This window comes from Microcebus murinus, chromosome 32 (assembly GCF_040939455.1).
Source record: "Microcebus murinus isolate Inina chromosome 32, M.murinus_Inina_mat1.0, whole genome shotgun sequence".
Taxonomy (NCBI): Eukaryota; Metazoa; Chordata; class Mammalia; order Primates; family Cheirogaleidae; genus Microcebus; species Microcebus murinus.
In genome coordinates, this window is record NC_134135.1 from 86,450 (window position 1) to 108,221 (window position 21,772).

The 21,772-nt window shown below is 54.0% G+C and overlaps 2 protein-coding genes across 3 annotated transcripts; one reads left to right on the top strand and one right to left on the bottom strand.

Moving 5' to 3' along the window:
* The first annotated feature begins 1,783 nt into the window (after nt 1-1,783).
* LOC105866338 (sialic acid-binding Ig-like lectin 8) lies at nt 1,784-8,289 on the top strand. The gene is made up of 7 exons (XM_075998961.1): nt 1,784-2,198; nt 2,399-2,677; nt 2,892-2,939; nt 3,779-4,048; nt 4,651-4,747; nt 5,099-5,195; nt 8,071-8,289. Exons 1-7 carry the CDS (start codon nt 1,784-1,786, stop codon nt 8,287-8,289), a joined length of 1,425 nt encoding a protein of 474 aa, XP_075855076.1.
* A 144-nt stretch (nt 8,290-8,433) lies between these two features.
* Nucleotides 8,434-13,665, bottom strand: LOC105862910 (sialic acid-binding Ig-like lectin 8). Of its 2 annotated transcripts, none has more exons than XM_075998963.1 (7): nt 13,193-13,665; nt 12,720-12,998; nt 12,454-12,501; nt 10,247-10,504; nt 9,835-9,928; nt 9,421-9,501; nt 8,434-9,052 (listed from the first exon to the last, which is right to left on the bottom strand). In XM_075998963.1, the coding sequence occupies exons 1-6, from the start codon at nt 13,617-13,619 to the stop codon at nt 9,429-9,431; spliced, it is 1,179 nt and encodes a 392-aa protein (XP_075855078.1). In that variant the 5' UTR covers nt 13,620-13,665; the 3' UTR covers nt 8,434-9,052; nt 9,421-9,428. The 2 variants fall into 2 exon arrangements, with proteins under 2 accessions (XP_075855078.1, XP_075855077.1); XM_075998962.1 differs by having other exon boundaries at nt 8,434-9,047; nt 13,193-13,664.
* Nucleotides 13,666-21,772: the final 8,107 nt, after the last annotated feature.

The window sequence follows — 21,772 nt, forward strand, 5'->3', positions numbered from 1 at the left end:
TTATACACACACACACATGCAATGTTCATGGAGGGAAGACAACATTGTTAAGATCCCAGTTTTCTCCAAATTGATCCATAAATTCAATGAAATTTCAAACAAATTTTCGGGAAGAGCTTTTGTAGAAATTGGCAAGTAGATTCCAAAATGTATATGGAAAATGAAAGTCTAGAACGTCCTAACATTGTGAAAATCGCCCCTCAATCCATTTAAGGAGACGCCCTGAATCCCCTGTCCTGTCTCCCAGGACCCCCACTGCCTCCACAGCCCCGACTGACACGGCAGGGACAAGTTCTCCACATCCAGGGGCAGGAGCTGTTTCCCAACACAGCCCGATGGCTCCCAGGGATGGGCCACTCCCCGCTGGCTGTCCTCATTCCTTGTCCCTGAGCACAGACTCCCAGCAGAGGGGTCTGTGAGAGCAAAGCCCTGAGCCAGGGCAGAGTGGCAGGTTCTGGGACAGGGAGGGGAAGGAGGGCCAGGCACGGGGACAGCTGTCTAGCGATCAGTGTCAGAGGCTGGGACAGCGGTGAGCAAGGGGACACTGGTCCCTCTGTCACCTCCCACAGCCCCAGTGCTGAGAACGTGCCAGCATCTCTGCTGAGCTCTCACCCTGCTCTGGGCGCTGCGTGGTCTGCGCCATCCCACCTCTCCTCACCCCTCCCACCCCGAGTCCTGACCGCAGCCCTCACCCCGGCATCGCCAGGACTTGAACTCAGCCCGGGGGGAGCAGCCCCAGCCTCTGCCTGCGCAGCCCCAGCACAGGGTCCTCCGGTGACCTGTCCAGCGCCCTGCGGGACGGTGAGGGCAGCACTGGGTCTGCCACACTCGCCTGCTTCTCTCTTCCCCAGAGAGGACCCGTCCCTGTGTGTCTGGAGGAACCAATGACACAGTGAGCACAGGGAAGGCGGCCTCCCGCTACTACAGGAAACAGAAATATCACTTGAGGATTCAGAAAGTTTAACATTTAAGATGACAAATGATGACACTATGTAAGCAGTCAACAAAAGACAGTTGGTGGCACTTTCCTAATATCGATGAATGAGTCTCAAGGCAAAGTGCTTCAGCACCGATGAAGAAAGAGAACTTTATAGAGATCAAAACTTTAACTATCAGAATAAGAAACAAATTCTAAATATGTGTGCATCTACTCATGGAGCTTTGAAACACACAAAACACCCATATTCACAGAGTCCCAGCTGCTGTCGTGAGGGGCTCCAGGTGCCGGGAGACCTCATGTTTCCCCAGCTGGACGGTGACTCCATGAGGACAGCGCCCGGGTCTGCTGTGCTGACCTCCATGTGCAGAGAGGGGACGGCCACACGTGGCTGCAGGAGGGGAGGAGGCTGCTGCCCACCCCGCCTGGGCCTCCACCAAGGCCATGTCCCTCAGCCCCACCCCAGACCCCCCAAACTGTGACTCCGGGGTCCCGCCAGATGGGACCCATTATGACCTTCCAGAAAATGTCCCCTGAGTGGAAGGACTTTGATAGGGAGGCAGGGGATGTGGTTGGGGGCTGCATGGGGTGGGAACTTGGGTGACTGTCACCCGTCTGGGCACAGGGTCCCCAGGAGTGGATGTTGGTGGTGACAATTGATCTCTAAGTCCTGCCCTGGCCCTGACAGTGTCAGCCTGTGACGTTCCTCCTCTGAGGAGGGTCACGGTTCTGACCTCGCCCCCATCTTCCTGTGGGGCCTCCTCTAAGTCCTGCAGCTCTCAGTTCCCGAGAGAAGAACCCCGAGGAGCAGACTGTCCCCGGCGGCCCTGGCACCTGCGACCTGACATGCTGCTGCTACTGGCCCTGCTTTGGGGGACGGCGGGGGTGGAGGGATGGGGAGGGTACCGGCTGCAAGTGCAGAGTGTGGTGACGGTGCAGGAGGGCCTGTGTGTCCGTGTGTCCTGCTCCTTCCCCTGCCCTCTGTACCACTGGAGGGACTCTGACCCTGTTCATGGCTACTGGTTCCGGGAAGGGGCCAGTGTGGAGAGGGATGCTCCCGTGGTCACAAACAACCCAGCTAGGAAAGTGCAGGAGGAGACCCGGGGCCAATTCCACCTCTTAGGGGATCTTAGGAGGAACGACTGCTCCCTGAGCATCAGAGACGCCACAATGAGGGTCGAGGGGTCATACTTTTTTGGGGTGGAGCGTGGATTGATGAAATGGAACTATGAACAAAACAAGCTGGTTGTGCAGGTGACAGGTAAGGCTCCGGCTCCAGGAGTGTCCAGAGGTGGAGGTAGTGGGGGCCGCAGGGCGGGGATGGGCTGGGACCCCGTGCTGGGAGGGGCTGGGGGTGAAGTGTGTGGGGCTCAGGGCAGGAGCTGGACTAGAGCCTGAGTCCTCTCAGGGCCGCACCTCGACCCTCCCTCCTGACCCTGCGTGTCCCCCTCTCCTCCCCAGCCCTGACCCACACGCCCGACATCCTCCTCCCGGGGACCCTGGAGTGCGGCCGCCCCAGCACCCTGACCTGCTCTGTGCCCTGGGCCTGTGAGCAGGGGACGCGCCCCAGGATCTCCTGGGAGGGGGCTTCCGTGGCTCCCCAGGGCCCCACCATCGGCCACTCCTCAGTGCTCACCCTCGTCCCTCAGCCCCAGGACCACGGCACCAGCCTCACCTGCCAGGTGACCTTGCCTGGGGCCAGTGTGACCACGACGAGGACCGTCCACCTCAACGTGTCCTGTGAGAGCTGGCTGGGAGCCTGGGGTCCTGCTGGGGTCCCCAGTCCAGCGGTTGGGGTCAGGGCTGCACACGGGGTGCTGGAACCTGGGTCCTATTGGGGAAGGTTAGGGGGACCCTGGCTCCCTCCTCCCCCCTTACGTGGCTCCTGGGGACAGAGGCAGCGTCCACTCAGCCCTCAGCAGTGACTTAGGGCTGCCATGTGTGTCTGCCCCAGACTCTCCTCAGAACCTGACCATGACTGTCTTCCATGGAAACGGCTCAGGTAGGACGGGCCCTCCCTGGGCTGTGGGAGCTGGGCCTCTTCAGTCAGGGCAGGTGCGTCCTTCTCATCCTGGACTCACCTAGTCACCTGAGACCTCCCTGCTGGTGACCCAGGGCCCCTTCCTCCCCTAAGACACCTTCTCACCCCCTCGGCCCACAAGGACAGGGTGACAGTCACACAGCAGAACTGGCCTCCAAGACCCTTGTCATTCGTCTCCTGAACACTCCTTCAGCCTTGTCTGTTTTTTTCCCCAAGTGTTTACCTAATTCTGAGTGGGTGATACGGTCACATGGGTGACAATTCCAAATGCACAGCAGGGTGAGTCCTCAGAGGCCTGTCCCCTCCCCAGAACCCACCAGGGTCCCCCAGGCTGCTAGAGCCTTGGTCTGTTCACCTGCAGGACCTCAGAGGTGGTTTGACATCCGTAGTGCAGCCATCCCCATGGTCCTGTGTGACTGTGTGGTGTCCCCCTGCATGGATTTACCCTGAGTCTAGATACATCTTATGCCAATGGAAAGTCATGGCGTTATTTTATCTTATCAGCAGACACACTGCAAGGAATATCTTCTATCTCCTTTCACACTTGTGTGTATGTTTGTGGGATAAATTCTTACAAATAATAAATGGGTCCTAAGTTTTCTTTAATTTTGAGAAATATGGCCAAGTGTTTCTGTATAAAGGGTGTACACGTTACATTCCCAACAGGGATAGGTCAACGTGTGTGTTTGCCTCCACTGCACTCTCCGTATGTGTCTTCCCCTCAGCAGGGTCTTTCTCTGTCTTTCCTTCCTGTCTGCAGATCTCTCTGTCTCTCTGACCTTCTGTCTGTTACTCTGCAGAAGTCACTGGGCTTGGGAACGGCTCATCTGTGTCAGTCCTGGAAGGCCAGTCCCTGCGTCTGGTCTGCGCTGTCAACAGCAACCCCCCTGCCAGGATCACCTGGACCTGGGGGAGACTCACCCTCAACCCCTCCCAGCCCTTGGGCCCTGGGGTGCTGGAGCTGCCTCGAGTGCACCTCAGGGATGAAGGAGAATTCACCTGCCAAGCTCAGAACCCTCTGGGCTCCCAGCACGTCTCCCTGAGCCTCTCCCTGCAGACTGAGGACCCAGGTGGGTCGGGGAGAAATAGAGAAGAACACACCTGCCCCAACTTTGGAGTCCACCCAGCAATCCCTTAACCTAAAGGGAGGCTCAGCTGTGAGGCCTGGAACTTCCTTGTGACTCAGAGCACCACTGTCCTCTTCCTGCCTGGCAAGGGGCCTGGGGTGGGGCGAGGGGCAGAAGTGGACCTGGGGGGGAGGGGCTGGGGCTGGACAGGGGTGTTTGGGGAGAGAAGGTCCTTGCTCCGCAGGGCTGGGACTAGGGTGAGACACATCAGGAATTCAACTTGGGTACAAAATTTCAGAAGACATAAGGACAAACCAGTCACCAATCAAGGGAAGTAATATTGCTATGCAATGATTTTTTTTAAAACAATAAGTTGAACACAGTAAAATCTATGATGAACAAAATTTCTAAATTTTTAAAGGCTGCAGCAGCACTTCCATGTGTCACTGGTCCCACCAGCAGCCTCCCCACCTCCTCTCTCCCATCCTAGTTCCTTGCCTCTGAGATGGGGAGGGGAGTAGGAGCCCAGGGCCCTACAGGGCTGGGAGGAGGAGAGACCCAGCACTTGCAGGTGAGTCACCAGAGTTGCTCTCCTGCATCTGCAGGCACAGTGCAGCCTGTCTCGGGGGGGACGCTGGGGGCTGTCTGTGGAGCTGGAGCCACAGCCCTGGTCTTCCTCTCCTTCTGCGTCATCTTCATCATGTAAGCATTGACCGTGGGGGGAGGGCAGGCCCGGTGCAGAGTCCCTGTGGACAGAGGTGGAGGGAGCTGGATGGGGCATGAGCTTGAAGAAAGGGCAGGAAGGGGGTGAGGAGTGCACTGTGAGAATTTCATGAGCTCCCTTGTTTTGGGGGCTCCTAGTCTATGGCTATCTGGGGACCCCTCATCCAGGAGGCTGGTGGGTGTGTTCTCAGTATTGGCATCTGTGGGACTGGTAACCCCTGTCCCACCATGGCCATCCCTCCAGCCCCTTCCTAGGAAGAAAATGTGGGGTCACCCTTCCCACTGTGCCCTCATCTGCCCAGACTAAGGCTCTCTGGTCTGTCCTCTCAGCGTGAGGTCCCGCAGGAGGAAGGCGGCAAGAGCAGCAGCGGGCGTGGGGGACACAGGTGTGGAGGAGCCAGACGCTGTCAGGGTCCCAGGCTCTCGGGTAAGTTACTGGGTATGTCCACATCCAGCTTCCTGCCTGGACACCTCCCACAGGATGTCCTCCAGTATTGCTCAGCTGGCATGGCCAAAGTTGCCTCCTCATCTCCTCCTCCCACACAAAAGCTGCCGCCCCCTGCAGCATTCCCCAGGGTGCCAGTAGCACAGAAGTCCATCCCCTCTGCTTGTTCCACGGCCAGGGACACAGGAAGAGTTACCTCCTGTATGTCCTTTCTTTCTTCCCCTATGCCAAAAGTTTGCCATGTCTTGCCCGTTTATCCCCTAAGAACAGCCAGCATTGGTCCCCACTCTCCATCCTGACCCCTCTCATTGCTGAGGCCTCAGGTTCTCCTCTTGGACCCTCTCATCTCCCTGCCTCTCACCTCCCCTTCCCTACCTGGAGGGATTGTCCAAAAGCCATCACTGCCCTGTCCCCCCTTATTTGCCCAGATGCTCCCTCATCCCAAACACTGTTAGAACAGGGGCCAGAAAACATTTTCTGTAAAGACCAGATGGTAAATGTGTTTGGTTCTGTGGGTTATACAGTCTCTGCTGCAGTTACTCAACTCTGCTGTTGTAGCATGAAACTCGCCATAGACCACGTGTAAATGATGAGTTTAGCTGTGTTTCAATAAAACTTTATTTAAAGAGGCAGAGAGTGGGTGGACTTTGACCAGGGTATAGTTTGCCCACCCAAGGTCTAGAGAAGAAAACCCCAAGTTCTAGCCCAACAGCCCTGCCATTCAGGCCTCTTAGGTACCTACATGTCCCTTAGGGATGGAATTACCCAGAGGTGACTGAGACTCTTGAGCTAGATGCAAAATTTTAGGGGTTGGGAAAACTCTCAGTGATTGAGACAATTTATGTAATGTTTTTATAGATGGAAATCAAGGAAACAATTCATGATGAGTAAAATATCAACATTTTAAATAATGACAGTTCCAGTAAACTGAAGTTAATTAAAAGTTTTTAAGATCATCACTTAATCAAGACAAATTGTCTCTCAGGGCAGCATTCTCATCTGAGAATCAGGGAAGGAAAGAAGTGGATTTTGAAAGTATTGTCTCTTTTTTGCTTCCAGTAGAGCTAGGCTCCAATTTGTTCAGGAAAGCACACTCCCTAATCTGGGTGTATTTTAATTTTTATTCTTCATGGATATTTAGCATTCATTTTATATTTTAAAATGTTGCATTGAAATATTCTTCATCTCAATGGCTGATATCTTTGGCTATTTTGGACTCTGTTGAGTAACACCATTCTTCACCTTGGCCCAGCCCTGACCTCCAGCCACTTCCTGCCTCCTGCTCTGAGCTCCACCCACGCTGGGCTTTTCATTATTGTCACCCACAACAAGGTGATTTGCACGTCTGCATCTTTGCATGGGCTGTTCCTCCATCATCAGAGGCTCTTCCCTCCTCACTGCACTTCCTGTAGGACATTCAGAGCAACAGAGTGAAACGCGTCATTTCATTCTTTAAGGTGGTCCGAAAAATTATTGGGCACCTACCAAGAGACAAGCTCTGTATGTGCCTGGGTCCCATTTGTGAAAAGCAATTAAACATCATGGACTCAGTGAGGTCTTCTTTTAGAGAGAGGGATATATCCACACCAGTCACTAACCAACCAAGAAAACAATAAATTAATGAAGGAAATGTGAAAAATAGGCACGTAATTTGGGGAAAATACAGGTTATAGGAAATAGAATATGCTGAGGAGATGGAGATGGCCTATGGTATATTGTGTTACATATGATCTACATGTCATCTGTCTAGAGATCTACATATCTATGCAACTATTCTCTCTCTCTCTCTCTCTCTCTCTCTCTCTCTCTCTAACTCACTATCCTTCTATCTCTCCAACCTTCCATCATTTATGCATGTATCTATCTGTCTTGGTAAAAACGAAAGCACATAGCACAAAGTTGAACATAGTAACCATTTTTAAGTGTACAGTTGTACAACAGGTTCTAGAATTTTTCACCTTGCAAAACTGAAACCCTATGTCCACTGAATATCAACTCCCCACTTCCCCACCCTGCCGTCCTCTTATCCAAGAGACCCTGGTGACCACCATGATACTTCCTGTTTCTGTTAATGTGATGACCACATATTTCATATAAGTGGAGTCGTACAGTATTTGACTTCTTGTGACTGGCTTATTTACTTAACATTACAACCTCAAGATTCAGGACCTGGTGTGTCAGCCCCGTCCTCCCCCTGCTCCTCCTCCTGCCGCCTCTGCTGTCACACAGGGGCCCCCAGAGAGTCCCCAGCACCGGCCTGCCACTGCCTCTGAGCACTGCGCTCGCTGTTCCCTCTTCCCTCCTCCTTGTATGCTTTTCCTGACTCAGGTTCAGAGCCTGACTCCTCACCGCCCTCACGCCTGTGCCCACACATCACTCCTCACACTGTCCGACACAGAACCTGTCCCCAAAATGCCACATGCTCCTTTTTCAGTGTGATTTTTCTCCAAAGGCATATCACAATCCCACATACTCTTATTTTGTTTATTTAGTTTTTCCTTCTTTTCTCCTGAATGCCAATGTCTTCTTTACCTCTATTATTGTGGGAATGTATAAGTTACTTAAAATTGGCCATTTTTAAGATTTCATAGGATTCAGTGGCATCAAGCACATCTCAGTATTGTGCACTATGACCACTATCGATTTCCTGAGCTTTCTCGTCATCCCAAACCGACACTCAGCAGCAGTTGCACAATCGCTCCTGTCCCCGCCCTGTCCCCAGCTGCTGGCAACCGCCGTTCTACTTCCTGTCTCGATTAATTTGCCTATTCTAGGCAGGTCACATAAGCAGAATCACACAACATTTGGCCTTTTGTGTCTGGCCTACCATATCATTCCACTTACCATATTGTTTCAGAGTTCATCCCTACAGAAGTCTGCTCCTCCCTGTGTAAGGCTCCAGACTATCTCGTGGGCTGTGTGCACCACCTTGTGTTTCTCCCTTCATCCGCCAGGGGACACGGGCTGTTGGCATCACTTAACTGTTGTGAGTAACGCTGCTGCGAACACCGGCTTAGCTATAACAGCTGAAGTCCACACTCTCAGTTCCTTTAAGAATATGTCTAGGAGTGGATAGCTGGTCACTTGGAAATTCTATGTTTAACTTTTGGAGGAAATACCAAGGGGGGTTTCTGCAGAATTACAGCATTTTACATGCAATGCAAAAGGATTCCAATTTCTCCACAACAGTGCAAATATTTATTGTATTCTTCTTTTTAAATAACAGCTATCTTAATGGGTGTGAAGTCGCATCTCATTTGTAATTTTGATTTGTATTTTCCAAATGACTGTGGCGTTGACATCCTTCCATGTGCTCATCGGCTTCTTGTACCTCCTCTTTGGAAGCGCGACTGTTCAAGGCTTTGGATGTTGTTGAAGTTATATTCACCGATGCGACTCTCGCACTCTGACAGTCTTGGCACGTAGTAGGTGTTTAGTAATTCCTCCTGAACGAGTCTATGAATGGCTGAAGGACTGAGTGTCCCTCTGCCACCCAAAAGCACACAAGGAACACACACTACCCTGAGTGACATTTAAGGCTGAGCCTGAAGGATGAGCAGGACGTACAGGCAGAAATGGGGAGGGAAGGGCGTTTCAGGAGGAGGAACTGCACATGCAAAGTGTCAGATCGCAGAGGACTTGGCCCAGGGGGTGTGGGGACACGTGGGGAGATGCAGGGAAGGGAGGGATCAGGAGGACAGTCGGCAGGGGACAGACCCTGCGAGGACCCAGTCCCGGCCGTGGCGTTTGCACCACTGCAGCAATGGGGGAGGCACGGCCGTCCACACTGCGCGGGGCCGGAGGAGGACGCCTCTGGAGGCCCAGTCTGGAGGCCTGCGCTGGGGAGAGACAGAGGCAGGGGTGGGGTGGACTCAGGGAGCAGGGAGGAGGTGAGGCCGCAGGAATGACCAGGGCAGGGGTGGGGAAAAGGACACCAGGATGAGCGGAGCTCAGGAGAAGGAGGGACAAGAGTGAGTGACTCACAGGGTATAGGGGAGGAGGGTCAAGATGGGGAACCTCACCCTGGATCTGCACATAGAGACTCAGCAGCCCAGTCATCAGCGGGACAGGGGTTCCAACAAGACAAGGGGGCTTGGGGAAGAGATGGGTGGTTCAGCCTTGGCCATGCTGTGCAGAGCAACCCTGGAGGCCATCACGGAGGAGGTGTCCAGTGGGTTGTGGCAGGGTGAGATGCTGCATCACTCACCTGAGAGATTAGCCTGTGACAATGTCTACATCCTCCATGGCCCCTGCTGTCCGCTGCACCTTCCCCCTGCGGGACCTCACTCTGAGGGAACAGACTAGGGCCTGTCATTGGGCAGGACCAGGGTGCAGAGGGCAGCAGCCTCACCTCCCTGGGCCTGTCAGGGGCAGGAGGGGACTGAGGAGGAGAGAGCAGGTCTAGCCCCCAAGGCCCCCTCGATGACAGCAAGAACTTCCCCCCGGACTCCCATCCAGAGCTGGGGACAGACACACTGGCTGCGTGGGATCTCACCACCCGCTCAGCCCCTGCTGGCCCAGGCCCTCTCCCCTTTCTGGTCCCTCCAGCACAGGGCGTGGGGATCAGGGTCGTGTCCCCAGCCCTCCCACCCCTCCCCTTGGTCCCTGGGGCCACGCTCACCTGAGGAAGATGAGGCAGAGGCAGAGAAGCAGGATCTTCATAGCAGATCCCACGACGGCCACAAGAGCCACCTCTGCCACGGGCCCCGGGTTCCCTGTGGACAGTGGGGTGAGCCAGCTTCCCCTCAAAACCACAGTCCGCGTCCTTCCTCCCTTACTGGGACTCGGCTGTGGGCTCCCCAGGCCTCACTGTGTCCCTGGGTGTGGGGCCACCTCAGCACAGGGCTGACCCGCCCTGCCCAGACGGACCACAGCAGGCGGAGGGCTCTGGCCCCGGGGACGCTCTGAGCTCACAGCTGAGTGTGACCCTCAGTGGGGCACAGCCCTCTGACCCCACTGAGCCCAGGGGCTGCTTGCTCGGTGACCTGGGGGCTGCGGGCCATGGCTGGGCTCTGGTGTGCAGCCCCTGACACGCTGCAGGGAGAGGCTCAGGGAGATGTGCTGGGAGCCCAGAGGGTTCTGAGCTTGGCAGGTGAATTCTCCTTTATCCCTGAGATGCACTCGAGGCAGCTCCAGCAAAAGAGGTCCCGAAGGTTGTGAGGGGTACAGGGTCAGGCTTTCCCGGGTCCAGCTCAGCCTGGCAGGAGGGTTGCTGCTGACAGCACAGAGCAGATGCAGGGATTGGCCCTCTAGGACTGACAGAGATGAGCTGGTCTCCAGGACAGTGGGTGCTGTAGAGAAAGAGACAGAGGGTTAGAGTGACAAATCTGGTGAGAGAAAGAGGAATGTAGAAAGAGATCGGGAAGAGCGAAAGACTCAGACATATGGACGTAGACTGAGAGAAACAGACTCTGTGAGATGGACCCAGAGAGATGGAGCACGAGCCCCGAGCCTGGCTCCAGCCCCAGTTTCTCTGTGCCGGGCAATGTCAATTCTCCTCTGCACAGATGGGTCCTGTTGGGCTGGACTGTGGCCCCAGAAGTCACAGAGGAAGGGGCTCGGGCTCACAGGACACCAGATATGACGTCAGCTCAGGCCCATGTTCCAGGCTCTCTTCACTGCTCTCGCTGACGGCTCAGAATCCAGGTTCACCCGAAGAGTCTTGATCTCTCTCCAGCCCTTCCCGTGACAGTGGTTCACTGAGTTATTGTTGTGCCTCTACGTGGGGCTCACTCCAGAAATTCAGAGTCTGGGGGGAGCAAGGGCTTAGAAACAGCTGCCCCCAAGGTCACATGACTCGTAGTGGAGGGGACTCAGGCTGTACCAGCCCTGGACAATGTAAATGAGAAGACCCAAATGCTGTGGGCCAGGAGGGCTTCCTGGGGGAGGCACACCTACTTGGCACCTGGAGGGGGGTGTGAAGGACCAGCAGGCGGCTAGAGGATGAGGGGTGGAAGGGAGTTCCAGGCAGCAGGAACAGACAGTGCAAAGATGACCAGGGCCTGAGCCAGTTCAGGAAAATGTGAATAGACCTGGGGGTCTGGGGTTGGAGGTAGGGTGGAGCACGGGGTGGAGTCCAGAGACAGGACACAGGAGGAATGCAGGGAGATTTGTTTTCATAACCTCACAGTGGGGAACCAAAGGCATTGATAAATGTAGCTAAAAAATAAAGAGGTCCCTGAACGGTGTGAAAATCATAGACATCCAAGGACAAACCCACCTGGAATATTGGGAAATGTATTTACAAAAACATCTCAGGCAAAAATACTGACTTCTCAAACTGAAAAGAACTTCCAAGAATCATTAATTAAGGTCAAGCCACTCTTGAAAACTGAACAAAGACTATGAACAGACAGTTCCCAGAATAAAAGAAATACAGATGTCTCTTTGTGATAGAAACAGATGAACAACTTTATTCATAATAAAGGGAATGCTCCTTAAAGCTCCATGGAGATTCTGTCACCTGCTACTGGCAGAGACCAAAGGTCCCATCACACTGGGTTGGTGAGGCTGGGCGACACTCGCACATCCACTCCTCCCTGCTGGAAATCTAAACTCCTGTATCCTGGATGGGGAAGAACTTCGGGTGTGTCTCAATCTTAGACCCAGCTATTTTGCATTTGGACAATCATCCCTCAGAGACACAAACCCATTTGTGAAAGGAGGTACAAGATTATTCACGGCAGCATTTCTGTTGATAGATTAAATTAGTGCCTTGAGGTTTCACTAAAATAAAGTGTGTCCAAAACCAGAGTCCACCCATGCAGGGGGACACCACACAGGCCCAGAGGAACATGGGGACAGTCTGCACGACTGACGTCAAACCACCTCTGAGGTCCTGCAGGTGAACAGACCAAGGCTCGGAGCAGCCTGTGCAGGCCTGGTGGGTTCAGCAGAGGAGACGGGACTCTGAGGACTCACTCTGCTGTGCACTTGGAATTGTCGCCCATGAGACCGTATCACCCACCCAGAAGTGCATAAGGTATTGGAGAAATAGACAGATAAGGCTGAAGGAGTGTTCAGGACACGGATGACAAGGGGCCTGAGGTCGGCCCTGCTGTGAGTGTCACCCTGTCCTTGTTGTGGGCCAAGGGGGTGTCCAGGTGTCTGAGGGGAGGGAGGGGCCCTGGGGTCAACAGGAGGGAGGTCTCAGGTGACCCTGTGAGTCCAGGTGAGGAGGACGCGCCTGCCCTGATGGAAGAGACCCAAATCCCACAGCCCAGGGAGTGCCCCGTCCTACCTGAGCCGTCTCCTCGGAGGACAGTCACCGTCAAGTTCTGAGGAGAGTCTGGGGCAGAGAGACACAGCAGCCCCAAGTCACTGTTGAGGGCTGGGTGGACACTGGCCTCTGTCCCCAGGAGCCACATCAGGGGGGAGAGTGGCACCAGCATCCTCCTGTCCCTCCCCCCTGGACCCCACAGCCCAGCACCCCGTGTGCAGCCCTGACCCCATCCCGCTGCCCTGGGGACCCCAGCAGGACCCCAGGCTTCCCAGTCCGGCTCTCACAGGACACGTTGAGATGGACGGTCCTTGTCATGGTCACACTGGCCCCAGGCAAGGTCACCTGGCAGGTGAGGCTGGTGCCGTGGTCCTGGGGCTGAGGGACGAGGGTGAGCACCGAGGAGCGGCCGATGGTGGGGCCCTGGGGAGCCACGGAAGCCCCCTCCCAGGAGATCCTGGGCCACGTCCCCTGCTCACAGGCCCAGGGCACAGAGCAGGTCAGGGTGCTGGGGCGGCCGCACTCCAGGGTCCCCGGGAGGAGGATGTCGGGCGTGTGGGTCAGGGCTGGGGAGGAGACGGGGACACGTCAGGAGGGAGGGTCCAAGGTGGGGTCCTGAGAGGACTCAGGCTCTGGTCCAGCTCCTGCCCTGAGCCCCACACGCTTCACCCCCAGCCCCTCCCAGCACAGGGTCCCAGCCCAGCCCTGCCCTGAGGCCCAACCACCTCCCCAGTGGGCACCTGGGGATCCGGAGCCTTACCTGTCACATGTACAAAGAGCTTGTTTTCTACATAGCTCCATTTCAACCTTCCTCGCTCCACATGAAAAAAGTATGAGCCCTGGTCCCTCCTTGTGGCGTCTCTGATGCTCAGGGAGCAGTTGTTGCTCCGGGGATCCCAGAGGAGGAGGAATCGGCCCTGGGTCTCTGCCTGCACTTTCCTAGCTGGGTCGTTCGTGGCCACTGAAGCGTCATGATGTGGATCGGCCCCTTCCCTGAACCAGTAGCCATGAACAGGGTCAGAGTCAGTCCGGCTGTCCCCTTGGTAGGAGAAGGAGCAGGGCACACGGACACACAGGCCCTCCTGCACTGTCACCACCCTCTGCACTTGCAGCCTGTAACCTCCCCTGTCCCCTTCCTGTCCCTCCACCCCCGCCATCCCCCAGAGCAGGGCCAGCAGCAGCAACATGTCCAGGCCAAGGTGCCTGGGCCGCCAGGGACAGTCTGCTCCTCGGGGTTCTTCTCTTGAGAACTGAGAGATGCAGGACTTAGAGGAGGTCCCACAGGAAGACGGGGGCGAGGTCAGAACCATGACCCTCCTCAGAGGAGGAACTTGACACCCTGACGCTGTCAGGGCCTGGAAAGGACTTTCATATCAAGTGTCACCACCCCCATCCACACCTGGGTACCCTATGCCCACAGAGGGCAACAGTCACCCAATTCCTACCCCTGAAGGGCTCAAACACATCTCCTGCTTTTCTGACAACACCATTCCCTATTGGGTACCGTTTCTGAAAGGTGACAATGGGTCCCATCTGGCTGGACCCCTGAGTTTCAGGCTGTGGGTGTTTGTGGAGGTCAGGGGTGGCGCTCAGGGACATGGTGATGGGGGAGACCCCGGAGGGGAGGGCAGCAGCCTCCTCCCCTGTCACCAACCACATGTGGCCGCCCCTCTGCACATCGAGGTCAGCACAGCAGACCTGGGTCCTGTCCTCATGGAGTCACCGTCCAGGGAGAGACAATAAATCTCTGGACCTCTGATCTCCCTGTGACAGTAGGTTCACGGGGGCACACAGGCAGGGTGGGGGTGGCTCCCCCGAGGCTGAAGGTGTTGTGTCAGGAGGACTGGGCACAGGGACATGGGGTGCAGGTTGAGGATTCTACAAGGACACAGAAGGGAGCTGGGCTCACGGGAGGCCTGGGAACCTGCGATTATTCAGTGCGATTATACAGAAATGAAAGTGAGAAAGGGAAAGGAACATTTTTACATGGGTAGAAACTTCTATTTTTGTCAACACATTCTGGGTGTCAGGTCAGATTTTGTCACCCCTGTCACCTCACGCAGCCACATTCTGGCTCCTCCAGAGCATGATGGGTCCCCTCCCTCAGGGCTTTGCTGCAGGTTCTGCTCCCAGGAGTGGCCCAGGGAACAGGAGACATGGGGCGAGGGACACCAGCCTTGAGGCTGCCCACCCTCAGGGATGTCAGGGTTAACGGGGAGAAGAAACTTGCGCTTGAATTCAAGTGAAGATGAGTTTAAACTGTGTGGCTGCAGGCTGGCAGGAAGTGAGGTAGTTGTCAGGGGGGAAAACTGGCCCAGGTCAGATTTTGTTTAAAGTCTTTCCGGGAGGAGATACAAGACACATAGACAAAAGTGCCCACAAATGAACCTCTCAGTGATTTGCAGAAAGGAACACCCAGGACCACCTGTTTTCCCCCTTGCTGTGGTCCAAGCCCCACTCCCTCCTGGAGGAGCCCCTGCCAGATGGTAATGTTAATTATCCTCCTGCATTTTGTTTGTTTGTTTGTGTGTAATTGTACATCTGAGCATGCTGCCTGGAATCCTGTGACTTTGAGAATGGTTTCCTGAAGCGTGGGACACATGGAAAACAGTCTTTTCTTCCACTCGACCTCATGGATTGTCCTGTCCCCTGCTGTGCTCTGACTGCCCATAACCAGGGGCATCCCTTGGCTGTGAGGACTGAGGAGGGACAGTGCAGGGTGTGAGCAGCCACAGCCGCCCCCACTACCATGTCCTGCATTTCCAGCTGGTGTAACTTCCTGCAGCCTCATTCCCCCTGTCCCCCGACCCCGGACCTCTTCTTTGCCCAGTGACTCTCTCCAAGGGAGAAAGCTGCAGCAGTGCAGTGGTCAGAAGGGCTGTGTGTGGCTACTCTGTTTCCAAGAGTCCCCAATTTGCAATTGAAATGAGAAAATCGAAACAGGGAGATGAGACATCGGGACGCCAAAGATATTCTAGCCCTGTGCCAAACAGGAACATATGGTCCACTTATGACCCACAAGGGCTGGGAGGCCTCTGGCCCCATTTCCCCAATGTGGACAAAAGGCACTGGGGTCCCGACTGACAAGTGTTACGGCCTGAGTGTCTGTGGCCCCCCCTCCCCAGATCCATATGCTGAAATCCTGACTCCAAAGGCAACGGTTTCAGAAGGTGGGGTCTTCGGGAGGTGATAGGATCATGACAGTGGGGCACCCATGAATGGGATTTGTGTCCTTATAGGAGAGATGGAGGAAGCTTGTTTCTACCCTTTCACCATTTGAGAATGCAAAGAGAAGGAGGCCCTCATGAGACACCAAACCGGCTGGCATCTTGATCTTGCACTTCCTAGCATGGAGAACTGTGAGAAATACATTTCTATTCTTTAAAGGAAAAATGCAGTTTATGATATTTTTATAGCAACCTGAGGGGACTAAGGTTCTCACTGAATTCCCCAAATCCCATGGGTGCCCTGTCTCATGTGCCACTATCTCCTCATGAGACACTTGGTCAAACTTGGTCTGTCTAGGTCTGACTGGGCTGGGAGAGGGGAACCTTGTGTTAATCTGATAGGGAAGAATTGTAAAGTTTCTCCCATGAGATGAGGGAAGAGATTTCATTCATTCATTCACTCGCTCAGCAGCCAGGCACTAAGCATTAATGCTGTGCCTCAATGTTTCAGGGAAAGGTGTGAATAGCACAGACCCAGTCCTTGCCTTTGAACAGAGCGATATCCGCTTTGGAGACAGACAAGTCACCTGACGTTCCCAAGGTCAGAGGGTGGGTGGCTGTGATGGGGAGGCACAGACTGTTGATGGGGGATCTTGATCTTCTGGAGTGGAGGGTGAATTCTCAGGAAGGAACAGGCAGAGGAGACACAGTAGGGACTCTCAGGCAGTCACTGTGGGTGTGACTATCTGGGAAATCGGGGATCCCTGCACTTTGAGGTATTGTGTTTCCATTCCTCTCACCCTTCCACTGCCCTGGAGTCCCTCAGGCAGCTACCAAGCTCTGCCCTCTGTGTGTCACCAACCCCACCTCTGCCTTGGTGGGAGAGGTCACCACCCATAGGGGGCGTCCTTCTGCCCAGGATAGACTCTGGCTCCTGGAGATCTCTAAGACTGACTGAAGGTGCTGTCCGTGGTGCTGATACAGAGTTGAGCCCTCATTTGGGAGTTGTCTGCAGCTTGGGGAGGGGCTGATCACAGAACATTGGCCCTAGGTTAAAATCAACATGTCAGATGTGCTGGGAGAGTGTAGGTCCATCTGGAACGAGGCACTCGGGAGAGGGAATGGCCTATATTTTTGTGCCTTGTCCTTCTGTCCCACTCAGCAATGCCTGATGGACAATGCCAGGTTGTTGTCATGCTCCAGGGGCAGAAAAGGGAAGGCTCTGTGCAGCCCCTACACACCTGTTCCCTCTTCATGCTGTCGACATCCCTGACTGACAGAGGCAAACCCCCTCAACACATAGAGGGGGCATCTGACACTCAGACCCTGTGCAGCTCTAGGAACTTGTCTCCAAATACAGCCCCTAACAATGTCAGTACACCCTGTGCAAGAGAGTGTTCCTGTCATTACACAAGGGAGTTTATCATTATTATTGTCTCCTCTTCTTGAGTCTGGATTGGGCTTACGACTGCTTTCACAAACAGAAAGTGGAGGACAATACATGCTGAGACTTCCATGGATCAGACAGTAAGCAGGCCTGGAAGATTCCTCCCTGGACTTATGGATCCTGAAGCCTCTATGTGAGCATATCAGGGCACTCCTAAAAAAGACATACTACATGGAATAGAACTGAGCTGTCAGACATCCAGCCCCAGTCCAGGCCATGACTTCAATGCAACTGCCTGAAAGAGTCCAAAGAAAATCTACTAATGAAACTGCCCAGCTCAGTCCCAGCCAAACTGCAGCACCGTGACATACAGTGAAAAGATCGCTTTGGCCACTGAATTGGGGGATGGTTTGATGTGCGGCAGTAGATAACTAAAACATGAGCCCACACAAATCATTGCTAATAGGGAAACGGAAAGATGGGGGTTTACTTGCCTAACTAATTTATCTACATGGTTTATTTAAAGGATTACAGATTACTTGTCAAAGGAAATTCAAAGTCTTCAGTGTCTTCATTTCAACTTAGCCTGGATGAAAGCACATTTTCCAGAATCTCCTTCCCCATTAGCTTCCAGGTTGAAGTTAACATAAGAGAAGAAGGAAATTGAAGCAGGAGCCACAAGGCTCTGAGTGCCAGTAGATGTGAGGTGCTACTGCAGGTATCACACATGGTAGCTGATTGCTGGCCCACCTTGTTGCTGAGGCATAGCAGCTGGTGAACTACTGGGCTGCAAGGAGGCTGCTGGGAACAGACACAGTCTGGGTATCAGGGAGCAGAGAACCATAGAGTGACACATGCATTGGTGACACAGGTGTCCAAGACAGTGTGCAGTGACAGGCAAAGAATCCAGGAAAATGGCATCCCTAATATTCTGCTCTTCCTAACACATTGTCTCACCTCCCTTTGACCTGAAAAGTAGAGCTATTTGCCTATTCATGGGAGCCCCATCTTCCAAGGGCCAAGGGCAGGAAACACCTCAGTACTCAGAATGCTCGGCGTGCAGGTGTGGGTTTCTGTGTGAGTGTGTGAGTGTGTGGGTGTGTGGACCAGAGAGGGAGAGAGAAGAAGAGAGAGACTCTGAATGTGTGAGAGAGATTGAGTCTGATTGTGTGTCTGTGAGTCTGCACGTGCTGAGCATTGGCCTCCTAGGACAGTGGGACTGTTACTTTCATGTTTCAACTTGAGGGGTCCGTGAGGTGCTCAGATAAAACCTTATTCTCTTTGCGTGTGTGAGTGGGTTTGCAGACCACATTAGCATATGAGTCAGAGGATCAGTTGGGTAGATGGGCATCGCCTACACCTCTGAGGCCTCAACAGCATAAAACTGGAGCAGGGGAGGATTCCTTCCTTCCCGTCTTCTCCATGGGGCTGGAACACCCGCCTTCTGCTGCCCTGCACCAACACTGACCCCACTGGTGTTCCTGGTCCTGCAGCTCGCAGGTGGCAGACTGTGGGACATCGTGGCCTCTGAGATGACCTGAGCCAATCCCTCAGGATAAATGTTCATGTGCATACACACATACATGCATATATACATATATGTAACCCATAATGAGAGGGGTTCTGTTTTTCTGGAAAAAACTGACTCATACAGCCAAAAGGGGAAAGATAGGAAAGTCTCATGGGCCACTTTCCTAGTTTGACATGATTTTGGTGATAAATAGGGCCCAGGGAAGGGCTGTTTAAGTATGAGAGGCTGGGAGTGACACTGTCACATCTGTGTTTTCAGGTGTCCACTCTGGCTGCCCTGTGGGGACAGGGAGCAGGAGGGGCAGCTGGAGGGTACCAGGACAGCAAGCAGGAGTTTGGGGCCCCTTATCATCCCAAATGCTGTGGGCGGGGACTGCTGTCACTCAATGCAGAACGACCTCATTCACATTAGTAACCCCTGAGAATATTGAGCCTGGCTTTGCCAATAGTAGATGATACAAACGCAGAAATACAAAGGACAGATTTAGGGTGAAAAATGACAAATCTAATATACTATAGGAACCAGATTTGGGTGAAAACTGTATGAGCCAGGTTTGGGTGAAAACTGTATAGTGATAACAGGTAACTTTATTTTCTTCTTCTTTTTCTTCTCTTTAAGGCAGAGTCTCCCTCTGTTGCCCAGGCTAGAGTGCCATGGCATCAGCCTAGCTCATGGCAACCTCAAACTCCTGGGCTCAAGCGATCCTCATGCCTCAGCCTCCTGAGTAGCTGGGACTAGAGGCAGATGCCACCACACCTTGCTAATTTTTATGTTTTAAGTAGAGATGAGATCTCACTCATGCTCAGACTGGTCTCAAAATCTGACCTCAAGTGAACCCTCCTGCCTGGGCTTCCCAAAGTGCTAGGATAACAGGAATGTGCCGCCCCGCCTGGCAACAAGGTAACTTTTGAGTGGTGGGAGCACAAGGTCCTGAAGTCTGCTCTGCCATCAGAAGACTGGGACAGGGAACAGGAGGGAACAGGGATGGGCAGGACAGTGGGAGGTACATACATGGGGAGAGGGGCAGACAGGGCACAAAGGGGCAGGCAGTAGGGTGTGAGTGGACAGTTTCCAAAGAGAAGCTGACATGATGTCCCACGTCTGTCCCTCAGGGCCTGGTGTCCACAGCTCAGTTCTGTCTGGAGAAGGAGGGGTGAGTCAGGCCTCCCAGCCCAGCTCCCCTGGGGGCCCCACACCTGCACAGCCAACACGGGTCTCAGGTCACAGTTGGTCAGTTTAATTCTGGCTCCAGGTGGGTGAGGACAGCTCAGCCCCACGTGGGACTCAGGAACTCAATACTGGGTTTCCCTGGAGACAGGCAGGCCTGTTCACCTGCTGCAGTAGCTCCAGGTGAGGCCACAGGGGAAGAGGAAACCAGCCCTGATCAGGGTCCCCCATCAGGGTGAGGACCAAGGACCCAGGAGCCCTCGTGGTTCCCAGTCACACATCTGCAGCCAGAGGAGCCCCTGGGGAAGGGGAGAGGAGGTGAGGATCTGTCCCCAGGCCTCAGCCCCTCCCACAGCCCAAACACCTGACCAGCACCTGCCTCTCCATCCTCTACATGGGCAGCTCCAAGGCCCTGGTGCTGAGAGCTGGGGAGGATTCAGGGCTTTTGCCTCCTGGGACCTCAGTGTGGCAGAGGTTACTGCCAGCCACACTCACCAGGTGCAGGGACTGGCCCCCCTGATGGGCAGGGACGTGCCATTGCTCAGGGTCGTCAGGGCTGTGTGAGAGACAGAAGGAGCAGGAGGCTGAGCTGGGAGGCCTGTCTCTCCCTTACCCCAAATCAAAGACAAACAGAAGGCACATATTTGACCCATACTCATGAATAAACAGTCCATGAGTTCACAAAGCTGAAAGCCCCTGGAGGGAAAGTGGCTGAGCTGAGGGTGGAAGGAGGGGGAGTTGTCACAGAGCATCCTGGGTGGAGAGGAGGAGAAAGGCTCTGAGACAGCCTGGCAGGTGAAGGGACCTGCAAGTATATCCGGGATCTTCCAGGGGGACACGCTGGGACATGGTGAGCTAAGGGTGCTGGGAGAGCTCGGGGGCTCTGAGCAGGGAACAGCATGGTGGGTTGTGGGTGCAGGAAACTCTCTTTGGCCCTGGGTGCTGTGAGGGGCACAGCATGAGGGGAGGGGCTGTGGGGGGGAGGGTGCCATATCCAGGACAGAAAAGGACATGGGGATGGAGGAATGGGATGAGGCAGGGAGGGCAGGAGAAAGGGCTGAAGGGCAACATTTTTTGGAATGAAGGATACAGGACCCACCGAGTCCTGAGCATGGTGGGTGGGAAAAGGAGGCATCTAGGGTAAGTCCTGCGTTCTGCCTGGTGACAGGAGTCGGGAGTGGTGACCACAGGTGCAGGAGGAGGCTGGAGGGGCCGCAAGTGGGGGAGGCATCAGGGCAGAGCTCAGAGGAAAGGACTAGTCACTGGGGCACACGAAGGAGTAGCAGCAGCCCAGAGCACAGGCGCTATCCTGGAACTATCTGATCACAGGGTCAAGAGCAGAGGAAGAACAGACTGGGAAAAACTAGAGAAAACCACAACAGGAAGCCAGAGTGTGAGGACGAAACAGTCGTTGTGCACGTGAGGGAAGCTGCAGGCCCAGCGCTGCCGGAGACAGGAGGTTCCGGGAGCTGAGCCTTCCCCACTTCCTCCCCCTGCAGCCCACAGCACGGTCTGGAGACAGCAAAGCACTCCCCAAGGTCACAATGCTGCTCCTGTCTCTGTTACTTGGAAGAGTGTATGAGAAATTGGAATTACTTCTGCCTTGCACATGGGAAAGAAATTGCCAGTGAATTTGATCCTTAGAATGTAATATTAGCTACTAAATCATTCCTTAGTGAATGAAGGGTTATTTGGGTTGCTTTTTACTTCTAGAGGTGGTCAAAGTTAATTATGATTTTCCAATAGTTTTTCTATATCATCTAAATTTTATCATTGATTACCATTTATTTGTGTGAAGTATCCTTTTGTAGCTCATTAAAATTAAAGATATTGGAGCAGAACATACTATTCTGCTGTTGAGATCGTGCACATATGCTTGGTCAATTTTCATGACAGGAAAATATTCTTGTAACAGTGGTGCAGATCAGGAAGCCCCAGCCCCCATTCCTAGTTCCTGCCCCTCCACACAGAGCAAACCCTGTGATGATTTTTATTTTACATAATTGCAAACTTTCTGTGTGTACTCTTCTGCCTCTGACTTTTGTACTCTTGTAAAATCTCTCCCCACTATTTCACCCGTCAGTAACT